The 19,572-nt window shown below is 39.6% G+C and overlaps 2 protein-coding genes across 2 annotated transcripts; one reads left to right on the forward strand and one right to left on the reverse strand.

The window, feature by feature from the left end:
* Positions 1-1,204: 1,204 nt before the first annotated feature.
* On the forward strand, positions 1,205-12,707 carry ace2 (angiotensin I converting enzyme 2). Its single transcript, XM_027011410.3, has 18 exons — positions 1,205-1,684; positions 2,220-2,378; positions 2,742-2,835; positions 3,540-3,683; positions 4,461-4,573; positions 4,749-4,854; positions 5,682-5,779; positions 5,979-6,151; positions 7,549-7,775; positions 7,894-8,038; positions 9,138-9,236; positions 9,668-9,790; positions 10,884-11,062; positions 11,151-11,209; positions 11,344-11,444; positions 11,552-11,668; positions 11,906-12,100; positions 12,574-12,707. Exons 1-18 carry the CDS (start codon positions 1,502-1,504, stop codon positions 12,674-12,676), a joined length of 2,418 nt encoding a protein of 805 aa, XP_026867211.2. The 5' UTR covers positions 1,205-1,501; the 3' UTR covers positions 12,677-12,707.
* A 110-nt stretch (positions 12,708-12,817) lies between these two features.
* LOC113578259 (uncharacterized) lies at positions 12,818-18,721 on the reverse strand. Its single transcript, XM_027011411.3, has 7 exons — positions 18,691-18,721; positions 18,382-18,488; positions 18,125-18,221; positions 16,734-17,067; positions 15,697-15,819; positions 15,274-15,431; positions 12,818-14,225 (listed from the first exon to the last, which is right to left on the reverse strand). The coding sequence occupies exons 1-7, from the start codon at positions 18,697-18,699 to the stop codon at positions 13,995-13,997; spliced, it is 1,059 nt and encodes a 352-aa protein (XP_026867212.2). The 5' UTR covers positions 18,700-18,721; the 3' UTR covers positions 12,818-13,994.
* Between the last annotated feature and the right edge of the window lie 851 nt (positions 18,722-19,572).

A 19,572-nucleotide genomic window follows, 5' to 3' on the forward strand; every position in this document is an offset into this window, starting at 1 on the left:
ATAAGTAGACTAATGATAAAATCACAATACATTAAAGTAAAGCAGTTGTTTTAGCAATGTTTTACAGCTTCAAATGAGTTATGCCATGACATTAGCAATACCTAACCCTATAGCTCCAACCATGTTCACGTTTTATCAGTAAAAATTATTAAGTGAAATTCTGTAATTCTTATGTCTTGAGTACAAGCTTTGTGCATTCTGATTCGTGTTATGTTAACATTTTGTGACCATTACATGGGCTCACCTGGAATAGAAGTGCCAAACCTGTCAACGTGTCTGTTATACTGACAGTCTTAGTAAATACAACACAAACCTGCTGTAGGAAACAACATTGTGGTACCTTTGCCCATAAGAAGTGTACATTGGTTCACTACGTTTATAATACAATACAGGAAACAATGTAGTCACTATATATGGAATCTGAATTGTCCACTGAGAATTCAGACAACACTGAAAAATGGCTGGCATTTAAATGGAACAGGGCAGAGTCATGAGGGCTTAGGGGTGTGGACAGAGACGAGGCCTTGGACGTCGTAGAGTGAGCTAAACACCTGGAAATAAACTAAACCTGAAAAGTTCGTTGCTCACGGCTCAATTGGATAAGACACTGTGGGACCACACAGCTGTGTCTAGTTCACAGCTGGAAAACCCCCCATAAAACTATGAAAAGAAAAGAAATGAAGATGTACATGAAAATGTGTGTGTGTGTGCGCGCGCGTGTGTGCGTGTGTGCGTGCGTTTTGTTCCATTGTGTATAAATAAGGTATTCTGACCAACATCCAGACCAATTATCTAAATATATTCCATTTCCATTTCAAGAAATATATCTAGTTTATCTAATAATATCTAATTATCTCATATTGATTGACCGAAATACATTTTATTAATGTACCATATTAATAAGCTCTATTTTCCAAGCAATGTAATCTTTCATCTTTTTTCCTCAAACAAATAATGCCACACAAATATTCCTATAAGAAAACATCATACACCACTGACAGATACTTAACATCTTCTATTCAACCTGTAAATTGAAATTAAAGAAGCATTAAGTCATTTTTTCCAACTATTCTTCTTCACATTATGAAACAGCCATTATTATGATACCTAGTGACTTGGAAGTTTCAGAGATTCTGTACTACATCTATTTTATATATGACTGTCTCAAAGTGGGGGACCTGCTCTATGGAGCATAAATTAAAAAGCAATTCGATTCTTCATCCTATGCAAGCTGGCCTTTCACAAATAATAATAATAATCGTTTTCATAAATATTGTTGGCTACGTTTTGGTGGTAAAAATCACTTATTGCTACTTTAATGCTGTGATGTGAATTCTTGTGCAATGAACACGCACTGATAGTTCAGTTATCTTTAATTGCAGCTGATAAGGAGTGCCCATGTCGCTACTTTATGGTTCCGTTCAAAGGGTACGGAATCCGCTTGATAAAACGGTGAATTATCGGACTGGTGAAATCAGTGCTGGCGGCCACGGTGACTAGGATGTTTGTCTGGTGTCTCTTGGTTTTGGCTGTAGCCCCTGCGGCCTCTGCTCAGACCACGGAAGACAGAGCCAGAGAGTTTCTGAAGAAATTCGATGAGGATGCGACCCGGCTTATGTACCAGTACTCTCTGGCATCATGGGAGTACAACACAAACATCACAACCGCCAACTCAGACAAACTGGTGAGGGTGATATTACAAATGTTTTCGTGCCAGCTTGTGAGAATGGAAGCACACTCGTTTCCTCTTAAAAGCAGCAGTTCCTTTTAAAACAGCCAATGTTGACTAAATTTTCTCCTGCATTAACTGTCCTTTTCTATACAGTCATGTCTACTTTCTTTGCTAAACCATATGTCCTGCTCAACCAGAACGCTTACAATGTAGGTGATATAAATATAAACTATTTTGTACCGGTAGTCAATGACAACCAAAACTGACCAGTAAAGTAGTGTTGATATAACTCTTTTCCCCAGTTAGATTCTGCTGGATCCAAGTGAACATGGAACACAGTATGAGTTAAAGTGACCTGTATATTTTATTCTCTTGAACATTAAAATGTACGGATGGGGAACAAGCTTTTCCTCTCGCTGTGCTACAATTTCGTCTGTGCTCTTTAATCTACTTCATGTGTTTAGCATTGGCATCATAGAGACAGTGCCTGTCAAACCTATTTTAGTCTGACATGTAAACTCTTTCCACATGTAAACTGTTTCCACAGGCGGAACAGGGAGCTATCTGGAGTGAATTCTACAGCAGAGCCTCTAATGAGTCCAGTGCTTTCCCGATCGATCAGATGACTGATCCAGAGATCCAGCTTCAACTCAGACTACTCCTAGACAAAGGGTCAGGAGTCCTGTCTGCTGACAAGGCCCGTCATGTAAGATCAAAATTGCTAATCTATTGAAGCAGTAACGTTAATCTGGAGAAGCAGCACTGCTTACTAAGAATGTAGACCTCACCTCTAACTTTCCACTTTTTCGATCACTACCGTTGTCTGTGCCTGTTGGCACAGTTGCATTCTCTGCCTAGCAAATATGTATCAAGTTACAAACAGCGAGCACTAAAGAGATGTATGGTAGTCTGTTACATCCCTTACTGAATGCTTTTCTTTTTTCTCATCCTGTTAAAGATATTTGTGAAAGACATGAACTAATGCCAAAAATAATGCCTTTCTTTCTTTCTTTCTTTCTTTCTTTCTTTCTTTCTTTCTTTCTTTCTTTCTTTCTTTCTTGTGTTGCAGCTAAGCAGGGTCTTGAATGAGATGAGTACTATTTATGGCACAGGAACTGTGTGTAAAATTGACGACCCTTTCGACTGTCAGACTTTGGAACCAGGTAGCGTCACTGGAGCGATATCATGCAGCTCACAGTCATAAACCTGGTGGTTATTTTTTAATATTCCTGGGAACAAATTAGTTTCCTATAAAATCACAAATCTGTTTGCTATTTTGTTTTACTTTAAATCACTGCAAATGTACATCATTGTTTTATTAGAAATTGTCTATGAGCATTTTGTTAAATTGCACAGACATGTTTGTTGACTGGTATAGAGTAACAACTCCCTTTTTTGATTTTCAAAAAAACAACATCAAAACAGTGAAAGACTTCCCAACACCTTTACTGTGTAAAGGCAAAGTGCCTTTTGTGTGAGTTGATGTCTGTGTAAAAGCACATGTTTGTTTGGGATCATTTACTGTCTATTGTCAGGTTTAAAGATTTTGCCTCTCTCCATTTGAATGGAAGCCCACATGGTTTCTTCAGTAGTTTGCCAACATGAATGTCCACGTGACTGCTACTTCAGCTCCCTGGAGCATGGCTTCCTAGCCTCCATGAGGGCAAACCCAATAAAACCCACTAACTGCACAGCCTGGTGTCTAACACAGCTATGATGCATCTAATATAAGGCTCAGTGAATAACTAATCCACCGAATCAGGCATGTGGGCCCCCCGGGATTCTGCATATGCAAACAAATGCAAATGAGGCAAACGAGGAGCAGGCTCAGTGATTGGTCAGTGTTCGATTCTGTTGTGTGCTTCAGGCCTGGAAGCGATCATGGCCAACAGCAGGGACTACTATGAGCGACTGCATGTCTGGGAAGGCTGGAGGGTGCAGGTGGGCAAACGGATGAGGCCCCTCTATGAGGACTACGTGGAGCTGAAGAATGAAGTGGCCAGGCTCAATGGTAAGGCCCCTGCTGCCACAACACATGGTTCTGTGCTGGATCAGCACCTGTGGCTAGCTGGACCAAAATGAATAGCTCATTCAACACTGTAGGTTTTGTTTCAGGCCTGTTTTTTTTTTTTGCTGTGTTCCTGATACAAACCAAAAACCAAGCCTAGGGGTGGTATTATCATTCATATGTTTCATGAAGATAAAATTGAGTTTGTTAGGTGCCCCAGAATTTCATCAGCTCCCCCGTATACCTTAGTTACTAGGAGCGGTTTTTGTCCAAAGTCTTGCCTGATGTGGAAATGTAGACCCAGGCTAAACTCTGCCTTTAACCCAGGACATATTTAAACTCTACCCTTAACCCAGGACATATTTAAACTCTGCCCTTAACCCAGGACATATTTAAACTCTGCCCTTAACCCAGGACATATTTAGACTCTGCCCTTAACACGGAACATATTTAGACGCTGCCCTTAACACAGGACATATTTAAACTCTGCCCTTAACACAGGACATATTTAGACTCTGCCCTTAACCCGGGACATATTTAGACTCTGCCCTTAACACAGGACATATTTAGACTCTGCCCTTAACACAGGACATATTTAGACTCTGCCCTTAACACAGGACATATCTGCAAACAAGAGATGTTCACTATGACAGAGATAACATCACTGTCTTTGCCACTAAGAGTGTTTTTTTTTTTTATCATAGGAAAGGGATGTGTCATATGCAATCTGAGCTATCTGAGTGGCCATTTTGGCTCTAATTTACTGTGCCTTTATCAAAGATTATAAAGACCACGGAGACTACTGGAGGGCTAATTATGAAACCATAGATGAGCCCAAATACAGCTACAATCGAGACGAACTGATGACAGATGTGAGACGCATATACCATGAGGTACGGCCAGCGTGTCAAAACTATGCAGCTTAATTTCTTCCTGTATATCTGGGCAAGTGAACTCAGAATAAACCTGTGTGTCCTCTGCGATTAATATACGAACAATCGATGGCAAGTAGTAGACCAAGCCAGAGGGAAGCAGCTGAATTTCTAATGAAAATATTATTCTATCCAGATCATGCCTTTGTACAAGGAGCTCCACGCTTACGTGAGGGCCAAGCTGCAGAAAACATATCCAGGCTACATCGCCTCTGATGGAGGGCTTCCTGCACATCTGCTTGGTTGGTCTGAAGTCTAGAGCAGGGAACATCTATAGCCTACAATTTAGTCTAGAACAGGGAACATCTATAATATACAGGGAACATCTATAATATAGTCTAGAGCAGGGAACATCTATAGCCTACATTTTAGTCTAAAGCAGGGAACATCTATAGCCTACAATTTAGTCTAGAACAGGGAACATCTATAATATACAGGGAACATCTATAATATAGTCTAGAGCAGGGAACATCTATAATATAGTCTAGAGCAGGGAACATCTATACCCTACATTTTAGTCTAGAACAGGGAACATCTATAATATACAGGGAACATCTATAATATAGTCTAGAGCAGGGAACATCTGTAGCCTACATTTTAGTCTAGAACAGGGAACATCTGTAACATACAAATTAGTTTAGAGCAGGGAACATCTATAATATACAGGGAACATCTATAATATAGTCTAGAGCAGGGAACATCTATAGCCCACATTTTAGTCTAGAACGGGGAACATCTGTAACATACAAATTAGTTTAGAGCAGGGAACATCTTAGTTTCAACTTGGTTTCAGTGATTGCATTTATTTTGACCTTGGACCTTCCCTTTATTACATTGTTGTGTTCTTATCATTGGGTTATTACTGGTATTACTGGCATTCTATCTGTTATAGTGTTTTGTTTTGTTTTTTATTAATGTAAATAGTTTTTTTCACTTTGTTTTGCTGATCTGCACTTTAACATGAGACTGTTTCTCTAACAACAACAACAACAACAACAATAACAATAATAATAATAATAATCCACATTTAAAATTCTGAAAATGAAAAAAAAAAAAATGTCTTTTTCAGGTGATATGTGGGGGAGGTTTTGGACCAACCTCTATCCGTTATCGGTTCCTTTCCCAGACAAGCCAGATATAGACGTGACCTCTGAAATGAAGGCCCAGGTCAGATATTAAAGAAGTAATCATAAATCCACCTATATGTAATCAGTAGTTGGTTATCTCTAGTGCAGAGTTCTAGTGCAAATCAGATTTCATGTTTTGAATCCTGGCTCTAGATCAGTTATTATCTGTTCTATTCTTTATCAGTAATTGAATCATATAACTAAAATGTGATAAAAGACTGCTTCATGGTGGATACCAGGGCTGGAAAGAAAGGCGGCTGTTCGAGGAAGCTGAGACATTCTTTATATCTGTGGGAATGTTCGCCATGTTCAGTAACTTCTGGACAAACTCGATGTTGGTGAAACCTGATGATGGGAGCAGTGTGGTGTGTCACGCTACAGCATGGGACATGGGCAACAGAGAGGACTTCAGGTAAACCACCCATTGCCCTCTCTCCCACCTATCGCTCAACACTCTTCAAAAACAAATCACAAAACACAATTATATACATGTATAAATAACAGGGCTGGCAACATACATGAGGAAGCAGCATGTGTGAGCATCCTTTATTTGTTTCCTTATATGAGGATGGGGAGAACAGGTCAAAGAAGAAACACAAAAGAAACATAAAACTAACAGAGCACGGGTTGAAACAAAGAACAAGACCAGAAACAAAGAACTCAAACAAGAAACTTTCCATTAAGAGAGAACAAAATTACCACATTACTGTGGTCTCTTTGTGATTGTCACTTTTCACCGTCAACGCTCAACTCAAAACCTACCTCTTTTCTCAGTACTTTTATTCTTCTGTTTACTGATCATTTTCCCCCTGCGCTCCTGTAAAGTGACGTTGGCTGCACATAATGGGGAACAGAGGAGTATATACAAGTAAAGGGTGAAGGGCAGGATAAAGGGGTGGAGAACGGGAGGAGCACGGAACCAAAACAGAAACAAAAGCACACGGCGAATCTGACAGACTGGGTAAACAACCCAGGCAAGTTTTGCCAATGTCTCAATTGGCCCCTCCCTAAAATCTCTGTCTCCATGGTTACCCTGTCTCATGTTTTTATTTTGCTTTGCTTGTTTGTTGTTCTTGGCCTTGTTTAACGTTACCTGCCTTTCATTTGTATCATCTGGGTCTTGTTTAGCTCTCATTACACCATGTGTTTAAATCTCGTGTTTTCCCCTGTTAGTTTGCTGGTCATTTGTAATTCTCAGCCTCTATTGTTTTGCATGCCTCGTTTGTGATTGCTGGAGTTAGTTGTTTGAATTGTGTCATTCGTGTTGTTATATCCTGCTCCCTTTTTATGTTGCTGTGTTTCTGTTGTTTGCTATATATTCTCGGACTTTCTGTGTTGGCTCCCTGACCTTGGACTGTGATATCGACTGTGATTATGGATTTGCCCTTAATAAATCACCTTTCTCAGTGTATGCATCCGCCTTGTGTACGCTCCACGTTACAGCCATCTTTTTATGCAGGGCAATGCTTAAAAACAAAACCTTGCAAAAAGCAAATTTGCCAGGTTTGATTGCTATAATTAAATAAAATAAATCATTTATTAATAAAATGGCATTGCATGGCCAATAAGAGTAGAACTGTACAGTGAGCACAAATAAAAAATAAACACCTTTAACATATGCCACGTCACAACAAACCTGCACCCTTTAGTGGTCAGATCACTGTCTCAGATCACTAATACATTTCTAAGAGTCATGAAACAATGCACTGAGCACAGCATTGAACTGTGTCAGCTGCTCCTGGATAGTCGACTCAACTGCACAGCCATGAAAAATACCGTTCTGTTTTGATCATCCTTTCTCTTCTACAGGATCAAAATGTGCACCAAGGTGAACATGGATGATTTCTTGACTGCCCATCATGAAATGGGGCACAACCAGTACCAGATGGCCTATCGCCACCTGCCCTACCTGCTCAGGGACGGAGCCAACGAAGGCTTCCATGAGGCGGTGGGGGAGATCATGTCCCTGTCGGCCGCGACGCCATCCCACCTGCAGTCCCTGGGCCTTCTGCCCCCTGACTTCACAGAGGACACAGGTACAGGGACATGACAACGCACCTGAACAAAACATCTGTAGCCTTCTTTGCAACTTCAGCTCAATGTTGTCCAGCTGGTGTGAAAAAGTAGAACTGGAGACGTTGTACTTTCTTACAGAGACGGAGATTAACTTCCTGCTGAAACAGGCTCTCACCATTGTGGCCACGCTGCCCTTCACATACATGCTGGAGGAGTGGAGATGGCAAGTCTTCCAGGGCTCCATCCCCAGAGAGCAGTGGATGCTACGCTGGTGGGAGATGAAGTAAGTCTGAAACTCATCACGTTTAACCAGTGGCCAGAAGTGGAATGACTTCTGTGGCAAGAATAACACACAATTTAGAATTTATAACAGCCATGTAAACATGTCATGCTGACACTGTCATCATGACACTGCAGTTTTAGTCAAATTCTAGAACCCTGTTCAGTCAGGGTTCTCACCCAGTGAGCTGTGTACTACCTCACACACTGAACTGTGTAGTGTCTCGCCCAGTGAGCTGTGTACTACCTCACACACTGAACTGTGTAGTGTCTCGCCCAGTGAGCTGTGTACTACCTCACACACTGAACTGTGTAGTGTCTCACCCAGTGAGCTGTGTACTACCTCACACACTGAACTGTGTAGTGCCTCACCCAGTGAGCTGTGTACTACCTCACACACTGAACTGTGTAGTGCCTCACCCAGTGAGCTGTGTACTACCTCACACACTGAACTGTGTAGTGTCTCGCCCAGTGAGCTGTGTACTACCTCACACACTGAACTGTGTAGTGCCTCACCCAGTGAGCTGTGTACTACCTCACACACTGAACTGTGTAGTGTCTCGCCCAGTGAGCTGTGTACTACCTCACACACTGAACTGTGTAGTGCCTCACCCAGTGAGTTGTGTACTACCTCACACACTGAACTGTGTAGTGTCTCACCCAGTGAGCTGTGTACTACCTCACACACTGAACTGTGTAGTGCCTGCACAGTCATCGCTACCAGGAGAAAAAAAGTGGCTTGTTTGAAAGTGCTAGCATATACATATTAGATCTTTTATAATTGGACTGTTTATATTTTATTGCTAAGGTAAAATTCTAAGTGTAAATATATAATAAGTTATATTTCAAGTTCTGTGTAGTTTATATTAACATAGTAATGTCTGTGCTGTTTTGTCTGCTACATAGTTTATGTATTTGAAAGTTTTTTTGTAAAGCATCTTGGAGAGTGAGAAAGGGGCTACATATAAAAAACCTTATTAATGTAAATGTAAAATGTCACTTATTGAGTTGCTGGTAAAGGTGAAGTGGCTGTTGTAAAGTAGTTGTAATGTAAAACATACAAATCTGTTTCAATGTGTGCAGTAGTGTTGTTTCTATTGCAGGAGGGAGCTGGTGGGAGTGGTGGAGCCTCTACCCAGAGATGAGACATATTGTGACCCAGCTGCTCTTTTCCATGTGTCTGGAGATTATTCCTTCATCAGGTAATTACTCAAGAACCATGACCTGGTCAGATTTGGGCTTTTGTTAGTTTTGCCACTTTTTTAGGCACAGCTCATTAGCCATGTTAAATGAAAAATGAATGCTATACGACCATGCTATATGGTCATACTGTCGTGCTATACTGTCATAGTGTCATGATATACTGCCATGATATACTGTCATACTATACTGCCATAATGTCACGCTATATTGCTATGCTAGACTGTCATACGGCCATGCTACACTGTAATATATACTGTATATATACTGTCATGCTATACTATAACTGTTTGAGTTTGTATAGCTTTTAGAGTTGGTGACAGCGCATGTATATGAGTGCATTTGAGGACACAAGGAGAGCATGTATAACAGTACCACTTGCATATATAAACACAGCCGTCCGGAAGATCACAGCTTTTTTCTGGATGCACAGATACTTCACAAGGACCATATACCAGTTCCAGTTTCAGGATGCACTCTGCAAGGAAGCTGGCCATACTGGGCCCCTTTACAAATGTGACATCACAAACGCCACTAAAGCTGGAATCAAACTCAGGTACCCAGAATACTCTGTTTTCACAGCCACATTGCTTGGTGAAAAGGATTGTGGGGCTTACATACAGTACCAATCAAAAGTTTGGACACGCCTGACTGAATGTATGTTTTTAATAGTAAAAAAGGCATTTTAATCTAATGGACTATGCTTAGGTTTGTTTCTAAACATATATATTTTGGGAAAGGTGTAGCCTACATATGAGTTCATTTTGAACACACATACAATTTTAGATGTACCCTCAGCAGTTTTCAAAACTTTAGTTCCTCACACTACAAGAGCCCTGCATATATGAGAATGTCTTCACGACTGAGGGAAAAACGTCATGTGTGGCTGCCTGATGAAGGTGGTTAAGAGAACACCAACAGCATGCAAAGCTGTCATCAAAAATCTAAAGATCTAACATCTAAAGATCTCTCAGCTAAAATCTAGGAGATAAACAATAACAAAATTAGGTGTATCAAAACTTTTGATTTTTACTGTATATGCCAGAGGACAACATAGTTCATTAATGTACCAACAGTTTATTACTGTATCAAGTCGAAATCAAATTAAGGCAAATGCCAGCTGCTCTTTAAAAAAAATATGAAGAATGCTTTGAATGAAAGTTAAAAAGAAAAAAAAAACACAAAAAAATGTTTTGATTAACAGTAGTCCTTAATTTCATGTTTTATTATTGTAGATATTTGCAATTACCACAGTAAATTCCAAATATCTGTAAACTTCTGTACAAGTAAAGCCAGTATAGCCTAGACTGGATGCATTGGGCTGCAACATTTTCCTTCCATTACCAGTTATGAACAAGTGTGACAAAACTGTGTCTTTCCTGTTTTGTCAGGGTTTTAGCAAAAGCTGGAGTATTTGCATCACTGGACTGTTTAGTTACAGCCAGAGCCGTGGTTCAGCAGAACCCTGGTTCAAATTTGAGCATATCTGTGCGATTGCGCTACACTTAATTAGAACTGACGCAAAAGAAACCTAAATATAGTGAAACGAAGTACTGAAATTGACTAAGTGAAAATAGTGAGCTATTGGATGCTATACTGATACTGGCTGCAGAGAATGAGTCCAGGAGCTGGACTGTCTTTCCTCACAGGCAGATGCTGGAGCTAGGCCGCTCCAAGTCATGGACGCGGGCCCTGGAGCAGGTGTCGGCTCACACCAGGATGGATGCCCAGCCTCTGCTTAACTACTTCAGCACTCTGTATGACTGGCTGAGGGTTGAAAACCAGAAGACCAACAATCATCCAGGGTGGAATGTAGCTCATGATCCATGTGAGTTGCTGAAGAATTCTTGCCCTGGGTCATGTCAGTCTTCCATATCCTAAAAGAATTGCTAATTATACCTTTTGCTTATGCGCAGACTCTGAGAATGCCATTAAAGTGAGACTGAGTCTAAAAGCTGCAATGGGGGAAAATGCAGTGGGTGTTTATTTCTTCCAGATATATTTCTAGTATTTTTTAAAATCTAAATATCAAACTCATATATTGAATGAGTCTTTGAAAAGAAATGATTTTGAAACTTGGTCACAATACAAGATATTTTTTTCCCTCAGTACCCATGGAATGGCAATGAGCTGTACCTCTTCAAAGCCTCCATGGCTTATGCTATGAGACAGTACTACTTAGAGACCAAGGGTGAAGAGGCCAATTTCATGTGAGTATTTAACCATTTATTCAGTGTATTTCTGATTATAGTCTTTGGATCAAAATGTATTTGACTGACTTTTATTTATGTTGTTCCAATGAAATGGATGACTGCAGGTCAGAGAATATCTACACTTACAAAGAAACACCCAGAATCTCCTTTTATTTTGTGGTGACGCACCCTACCAATGCAAGCAGGATACTTCCAAAAGCAGAAGTAGAAGCAGCTATCTGGTGAGGCGGGTGATGTGGAGCAAGGTGCTAGTGACATCCAAGTCACGGGTTTGATCTGTATGGTATAGTGATAAATATACGTACCGTAATGTACGTGTACATCAGGCTCTCCAAGGCAAATTCATTTTGCAGTCAATGCATTTTGCTCACTTAGATAATGTTGTCGTTTGGTACTGCTAACTCGGCATTGACTTGGTGCGATTTCTCCTAACGTAATGATGAATGAATTCTACACAGGACGTCTAGGGGACGCATCAACGGCGTCTTTCAGCTTAATGATGCCACGCTGGAGTTCGAGGGGCTGCGGGCCACGCTAGCCCCGCCCACTGAGCAGCCTGCGAACATGTGGTTGGCTGTATTTGGCGGGGTGATGGGCGTGATTGTCTGCGCAGGGGCTTACCTCGTCATCACGGGAGCCATGACCAGGATGAGGTGGGTGTGGCAGGCCGGCGTGAACTTGCTTTGCCGTTCAGAGTCGAAACGCTGCGGTGAATTCGGAATAGTTTTGTTTGTTTTTTTTCTCCCGCCACTTGGATTGTTATTTTGATGGAGGCATTGGCGTAAAACAATGAACAAAATCGCTTAACAGCAAAAAAAACCAAAAAACAAACAAACAAACAAAAAAACTTCACACAGAGTACTTACGGGCTAACTAATAAATAATAATACAAAAATAGTAAAAAAGCTAGCTCATGCTATATAATGCAAATGTAAAACTGCCTTCATTTATTCAGGAGCTAACGCTAACTGGGTGCTTAAGTTATATATTATTAGCATTGTTGAGACATATGGAGTGATCTAGTGTAATTTGTATATTATGCGGCAAATAATTTAAGTTGCCATCTAAATGTGAATTTTATATCAGTGAAACAACCGAATGTTAAATCAATTATTTTGATGTACAGGAAGGCCAAGAAGCAAGAGGAACCTGAAAACCCATATGTTGAAGCGTATGAAGGAACTTCAAACCAGGCTTTTGAAAATGATAGTACACAAACTGGATTTTAATGAGCTTTTTAATAACTTAAATACAACAGCTAACCACCATGAAAGAAGGAACCATTATTGAAAAATTATTACATTTGAAAAGATAAACTCTGTCTACTCTAGTTTACTTATTGAGGAACAAATGAATTTCATGAACACCCATTTTTAAATATTTTATTATTTAAAGCATTGTGAAGAATTAAAATCAGTCACAATTTTGTGTTTTATATGTTAAAGTATAAAGTTCCTTATAGGTTGTGCTAGCATATTGTAAATGTTTGTCAGTATTACAGACAATGCACAAGTACATTTATCGTTGTTATTTTTTTTGTTTTAAAGGTATCAAAGCAATTCATGCCATTGTAAAACCTGTGACATTTGACTTGAAATATATAAAAATACAAAATGTTATTTCACAAGTAACATAGCAAAGAAAAACCCACAAAAAGACAAAACCATTGTCATTGTCTACACATGTCTACAAAAACAAAATGAAAAAGAATAAATTGTGGAATGATACACATGTATAACTACAATAGCAGTTAAAATGTACACATCAGCTCTTGACGAGACTAGGGTAGAAAGTGCCTTTGCATTCTGATCCAAAACATGTCTCATTGGCCGTAAATTAAATACTTACATCAGAAAAGTTACTGTGACTAAAGAAAGAATGTTGTGAGCATTGTTACTCGCAAAGGTAATGGCTTATAGAGTAAAATATTCCTTTACTATTATTACTCACAAAGGTAATGGCTTATAGAGTAAAATATTCCTTTATTATTACTCGCAAAGTAATGGCTTATAGAGTAAAATATTGCTTTACTATTATTACTCGCAAAGGTAATGGCTTATAGAGTAAAATATTCCTTTATTATTACTCGCAAAGTAATGGCTTATAGAGTAAAATATTGCTTTACTATTATTACTCGCAAAGGTAATGGCTTATAGAGTAAAATATTGCTTTACTATTATTACTCGCAAAGGTAATGGCTTATAGAGTAAAATATTCCTTTACTATTATTACTCGCAAAGGTAATGGCTTATAGAGTAAAATATTCCTTTACTATTATTACTCGCAAAGGTAATGGCTATATATAAAGAGTATTTCTTTAACTATAGCGAAAGATACTGAACTGGACAGATCAGTGTCAAAGGGCAACTTAAACCACAGCATTGCTTGTGATGCTGATGATAGGGTTACACCAATCAGAAAACATAACCCATATTTTACTGTGGCTGAATTCAGTTCTACTTAGGTCTACATATGCAAACATTTGAAATGGTTAAGACCCCATGCTTCTCCTGAATAAGCCGAACTGAGAAAGGGATAAGCTTGCTTTTAGCTCCATTTAGGATGGATGAAGAAGAGGAAGGAATCTTCTGTTGGAGGTTCACTTGGCCTCTTGACCATGTCCACGGTGTTGATGTCCACGGTGTGGATGAACCAGCCGTTGTAGGCAGCTGACTCAAATCGGCGACTTTCAGCATTTGCACACGTCATGTAGAAGACAAAGGGCCATGTAACTGTGTCATCTTTGAAGATTTTCTTCAGGTCTTTCTTATCACAGCACTGAAACATGAACACCGAACTTAGCATACTGGAATTTGAAGGTCATTGCTTCTTATTTGTAGGACAATGTTTGCTTAATTTAGTAGTCCAGGCTTTATATCATTTTGATGGTCTTTAGGCCTGTTGTAATTTTGCTTCCCAAGTTGAACAAGCATGGAATATTGTTTCTTTTCCAAAACCAGTCAAACAAAAAAGCTGTCATTAAATGTGTCATAATCATTGCCTACTCACCATTACAATAATGCTATAAATCTTAGCGCATATTAATGCCATGAACACAGACTGGGGTTCACACTTTGCCCAGTCTGTCTGTCCCCTCCATTTTGTCTGCCTGTCTAGTCTGTCACATTCACCAGATGCTTTTGTTTTTATTCTGGTTCTGTGCTCCTCCCCATCTTCACCCCTTTATCCTTCCCCACATATATGACTTTTTATTTTCCCTAAACCTAATTAGTCTGGTTTAGTTGTCCCTTGTTTCCCTTACTGGTATATATTCCCCTGTTCCTCCTGGACTGCAGCCAGGTACTAGCTGGCTGTTCTCAGTTCTGCTCTGTCTTGTTCTGCTCTTTCTGTATGTTAGAGTTAAGTTCTTATTTTTGTTCTCTCATTGTGTGATTCTTTGTCCTCTGTTTGTTTGCAGTCTTCTCCTGGTAAGTTTGTATTCCTACTATATTTGTTCACTGCTGTTTTCCCTGTCCTTGGAAATAAATAAAGGAAGTTTGCAAATGTATTCTGCTTCGTCATGTCTGTTTCCTGCCCTGACATCTCAACACCATCCATACTTTAAATCATTTACACCTCAGTTTCACAATCACCACTTCACTGCCTCATGCCTAAGAAACTACGAAAACTATATGCTTTTATGCAAACTCATCATTTGTTGATAAAGGTTTGTTTCTCAAGTCTGCTTTTGTGACCTCATCCATCCAGGGGGCCTTCAAGTCCTGTAACTTGAGTAATCTGACTAGAACTGTTCAAAACAGGTGTATACACTAAAATGGCAATTTTACTTACAATTGGTGTATGTTTGGTAACTTGAATAACATACCTCCAAAGTCAATATTGCTGGCTTATCCGGGTCCGTTTCATCTTTGGTGCATTTCAGGAAGTTATTGGTGTCTGTGAAATTGAGGACCACGGGACTACCTTTATAACGGGGTTGCAAATCTTCCATGATGTTTGACTTGTAGTAGTAAATCGTAATGTCTGAAAGGCAGGCAACATGCACACTTCAATGGTCATTGTTTTTCACATTATATGTCTGTGAAATACAAGAAGGAAAATCAGAAATGAGGTGAGGTATTTTCACCATAAACACTGCATAATTTGCTTTATAGTAATTGTACACTAATATATAATTAGTGCTGTCAGTTCCATTAACTGTATCACTGTAAGACTGTAAAACTATGGTGCTACTAGTGTTTGCCAGGCAATACTGTCATTTCAAATGAAAGAACAATGGTTTGTCAACCTGAGGTAGAATAGCTCCTGCAAAAGGTTCTCTTAACCGTCCCAGAAGTGATGGGTGTATGAGTCAAACTCTGGATAAGGAATCTTCCATTTGCACGACATTGCATTATATATTTTTTGCAAACTAAAGAAACAGAAGAAGAAAAGGTGCAGTTAGCATAATCACCATTACTGCACAGTAACGTCATGTATTTGCATTTAAAAATCTACCTTCATTTGTAGTTTACCATCATTAGATGGTAAAGATGTATAAATATGTAAATGCAATTTATAGCAAAAATATAGAGATTATAAGAATACAGCCAGAAGTAGTATGAATTACAGCATCCATGCCTGTGGGAGTATTAGTTACAGCGTTCCTACCTGTGGGAGTATTAATTACAGCAACCCTGCCTGTATGAGTATGAGTTACAGCCTTCCTGCCTATGGAAGCATTAGTTACAGCATTCCTACCTGTGTGAGTATTAGTTACATCATCCCTGCCTGTGGGAGTTTTAGTGACAGCATTTCTGGCTGTTTGAGTATTGGTTAAATTATCCCTGCCTGTGGGAGTTTTAGTTACAGCATTTCTGCCTGTGGAGCTTCTTAGCCAGAGACTATCAAATAAAGATTGCTACAATATTGAATTGTGCCTAAGACTTTTAGCATATACAATTCAGTGGGAGAAAACAGGTTTATTAATTTGACAAGAAAATATTTTAACTTCCTCATAAGTTAGGTTTTAACTCCTAGCATGATGTGCTATTAACATGGTACATGTGTTAATGAATAGCAGCATATAAATGCTTGCACAAAGCAGTCTCACTAAGTGTTCACCTTGTGGTTTACATCAGGCAGCTAATAACCTTTCCAGATATGTTTTTTTAGCATATTGAAACATGTTTTCAGCCAATCGTTTGAAAAGGCTGAACTGTTTTAATGCCTCTTATTTTATTCTCATTATGGAGTGGTGCTCAGTGAGTCATAGTGGTGACAGTGAGCTTTGTACCACAGTGTACAAAAAGGTTAAAGGTCATTTGTCATAGTTGTAGCCCTCACCTGACTGAACCTCACACTGCTTCGCGGTCACCACCACCTTGTTCATGCTGCAGGCAATGTCTGAGTCGTAGCCCCGTCCTGTCAGAACTGACACACTCATGTTAGTCAAGGACACCATCAGCACTTTGTTCTCCGGGAAACAATCATCTTCCAAATCGCTGCTCTCTAACTCTTCTTCCACTTCCTGTGAGGTTTCTTCCTCCTGCTCCAGAGACTCCTCTCGCACCATGACAAGGCTGAAGGACAAGGTGGTGTTCTCCTTGAAATACGTTTGTAAGGTGTTGGATTCCAGGCTTTCCTGCTGTTCCTTGTCAGTGCATGCTCCATGCAGCGTCTATGAACAGAGGGAAAACAGTGTCCAAATTTAAGATGCCATCTACAAACACAATCTGTAGTGCCTTTTTGTAATGAGTGGCAGCACAAGGTTACACTACACCTATATTTCAACTAATACACAGGTAACACAAAGCTAATAATATACAGCTAATTCCCAGCTAATATAAATAATAAAACACCCAGCTTATATAAATCTAATAAAAAGCTAATACAGGGTAATGGGGTGGGCAGTGTGCAGTGTTAAAGATATCTACAATTATTTTATGGAAATCAGATGAAATGGTCACTGCAGAGTGGGAGTGTTTAGGTGAGACAGGGAGTTGTCGTGGCATTATATTAGGCACCTCTGTAAAAGGTTAACTACAGCACAGGCTGGGACATAATGCAAATGTTGACCAGCAGGATAGACTTGTTTTTTTATGTAGCTTTTAAGAAATGGGTTGAATTAGGAAGTGGGTGGTCTTAAATTCACATGAGATGTTGGAAAATACAAACTCATACACACTAATTCCATAATCCCTTTTTACATTTCATACACATATGCGGTCTGATGAGTTGTTTCATTTCTCTATTTCTCTATAGCACTTTTTAACACTTCTCAGAATACAAAGTGAAGTGAGGTATTTATCCACCTAGCGTGCTGTGTATGTACATTTGTACATGTGTGTGTGCATGAACTCCAGACATCCCACCCTGCAAAAACTAATTTCAGGGTGGGACCATTTAGACCTTTTCCTCCAATCCGAAGCCGCCATTGCAACAACGGAACAGAGCCAGGCCAGCGGTGCAGCGAGGCACTGCTGCACCGAGTTCGTAAAGGAATGTTATTGCCGAATGAAGTGTCATTAAATTATGACTGTTATGACTGCCCATCTATATTTTTAGTATAGCATAACTGTCTCATTAGCCAAGCACATCAGTTTAGTAGCTAATTAGATAATACATGCAAATGTGATTAGACAGCTAGCTGTGTAATGTTAAACTTGTTATTAGCTAGATTTGACCCAGTTAACCAGAATGGGGAACTTTGACCAGAGCTGGGATGAGCCACTCACCAGCATAGAAGAACCAGATGTCAGCATCTGAGCAAACTCCTCTGGTGGCAAATCCTGTGTATCTACATTGTCAATCATCTGTACCATGTCTCTCTTCCTACAAAATGAAAAGTGTCAAACCAGTTATTACAACTTGAGTTATTACAACTTAATAATTTAAATTACTTTAACTGGCAGTTATAAAGGGCATTATATAATTACATGGTAAATATTATGAATACTCTAAACCCAGTCACTTTACGCCCCTACCACCTTACCTGGCAAAGCAACGTGCTTCATTTGTGAGAAGGTTCTCTACTTCATACTGGTGTTTGCCATCTACTACGCTGTGGAGCAAAGACACCCCTCCCCAAATATTTCTGCACTACAAAAGCACAGTTTAAATACACAATATAAACAAAAACTGAATCATTTTGAAATCACACTTATTTGTAAAGTGACTGAAGCAACTTGTATTAATGCTCAAGTAAGCCAAGACATCATATATCACCTGGGTGACTGATAAAAAAAACACAGACAGATGGATAGATATGATTAAGAATAGTATTTCTAAGAGTGTTCTGTACCTCTTCCATGATTTCCTCTTGGCAGACACAGACTGGCTTCACCACAAGATTTTAGTGTCATTTGTAGTAAGAGGAAGTTTGGTGGGGGTGGGGACATGGCATAATCCAATCGAATGATGATCTAATGAAATGATGACGAATTCTGAAGAAAGGGAAGGCCCTGACGTGGTACTAGGAACAAACACTTTCAGCGAGAGCCACAGAGACAATACGGCTATGTAAAAAAGGGGAAGCTAGGTTATGTGTGAAATCACAGGCACATAAGAGCCAGCACAGAGGGACTCAGACAAGGACCTACCACACCAGCACAGCTGGTCGTGTTATTGATTTAATGGAAGTTCTTCTTTTTCTGGTCTGTTCACTCAAATTACCAGCACACTCAACTTTTATTGTTCTTTTCCACTAATGAGTAAGGAACACTCCCTTTTAAGGCTTTTTCATCTTTTGAGCTGAACGTAAATGGAAAAGCCAGAGAGAGAGAAATGGAGTGCATGTGCACTAGTGCACAATCTAGTTTCACAGAGCGGTGTAGTGAAGAGACGACAGGGGTTAGTATCATGTGCATAAACTGCACTAGGTCAAGGAAATGTTACGGGAAGTAAAACCGCAGTTTCAGTTTGAGGTGGCCAGTAACTCCGGGGTAAAACCCCATATTTAGATCTGGTACCTGAGTAAAAGCTCAACATATGTACTGATAGATGTTTCTCATGTTCAGTATATGCACTGATATATATTTGATATGTTCAGTATACACTAATGGATGTTTGCCATGTTCAATACCCACTGATAGATGTTTGCTGTGCTCAGTATATGTACCTTGTCCTTTGAGGGGACACAGAGGCAAATCTTTTGTTTTTGTAAAAAAAAATCAGTTTGCACCAT

The sequence above is a fragment of the Electrophorus electricus genome, chromosome 23 (assembly GCF_041902795.1).
Source record: "Electrophorus electricus isolate QZ-2024a chromosome 23, ASM4190279v1, whole genome shotgun sequence".
Classification (NCBI taxonomy): domain Eukaryota; kingdom Metazoa; phylum Chordata; class Actinopteri; order Gymnotiformes; family Gymnotidae; genus Electrophorus; species Electrophorus electricus.

Coding starts and splice junctions, on each gene's coding strand:
- ace2 (XM_027011410.3), top strand. CDS start 1,502: ATGTTTGTCTGGTGTCTCTTGGTTTTGGCTGTAGCCCCTGCGGCCTCT. Junction 11,210..11,343: donor CTGCAATGGGGGAAAATGCA/GTGGGTGTTTAT, acceptor TTTTTCCCTCAG/TACCCATGGAATGGCAATGA. Junction 11,445..11,551: donor GGTGAAGAGGCCAATTTCAT/GTGAGTATTTAA, acceptor GGATGACTGCAG/GTCAGAGAATATCTACACTT.
- LOC113578259 (XM_027011411.3), bottom strand. Junction 17,068..18,124: donor CATCTGGTTCTTCTATGCTG/GTGAGTGGCTCA, acceptor CTCTGTTCATAG/ACGCTGCATGGAGCATGCAC. Junction 14,226..15,273: donor CAGCAATATTGACTTTGGAG/GTATGTTATTCA, acceptor TTCATGTTTCAG/TGCTGTGATAAGAAAGACCT.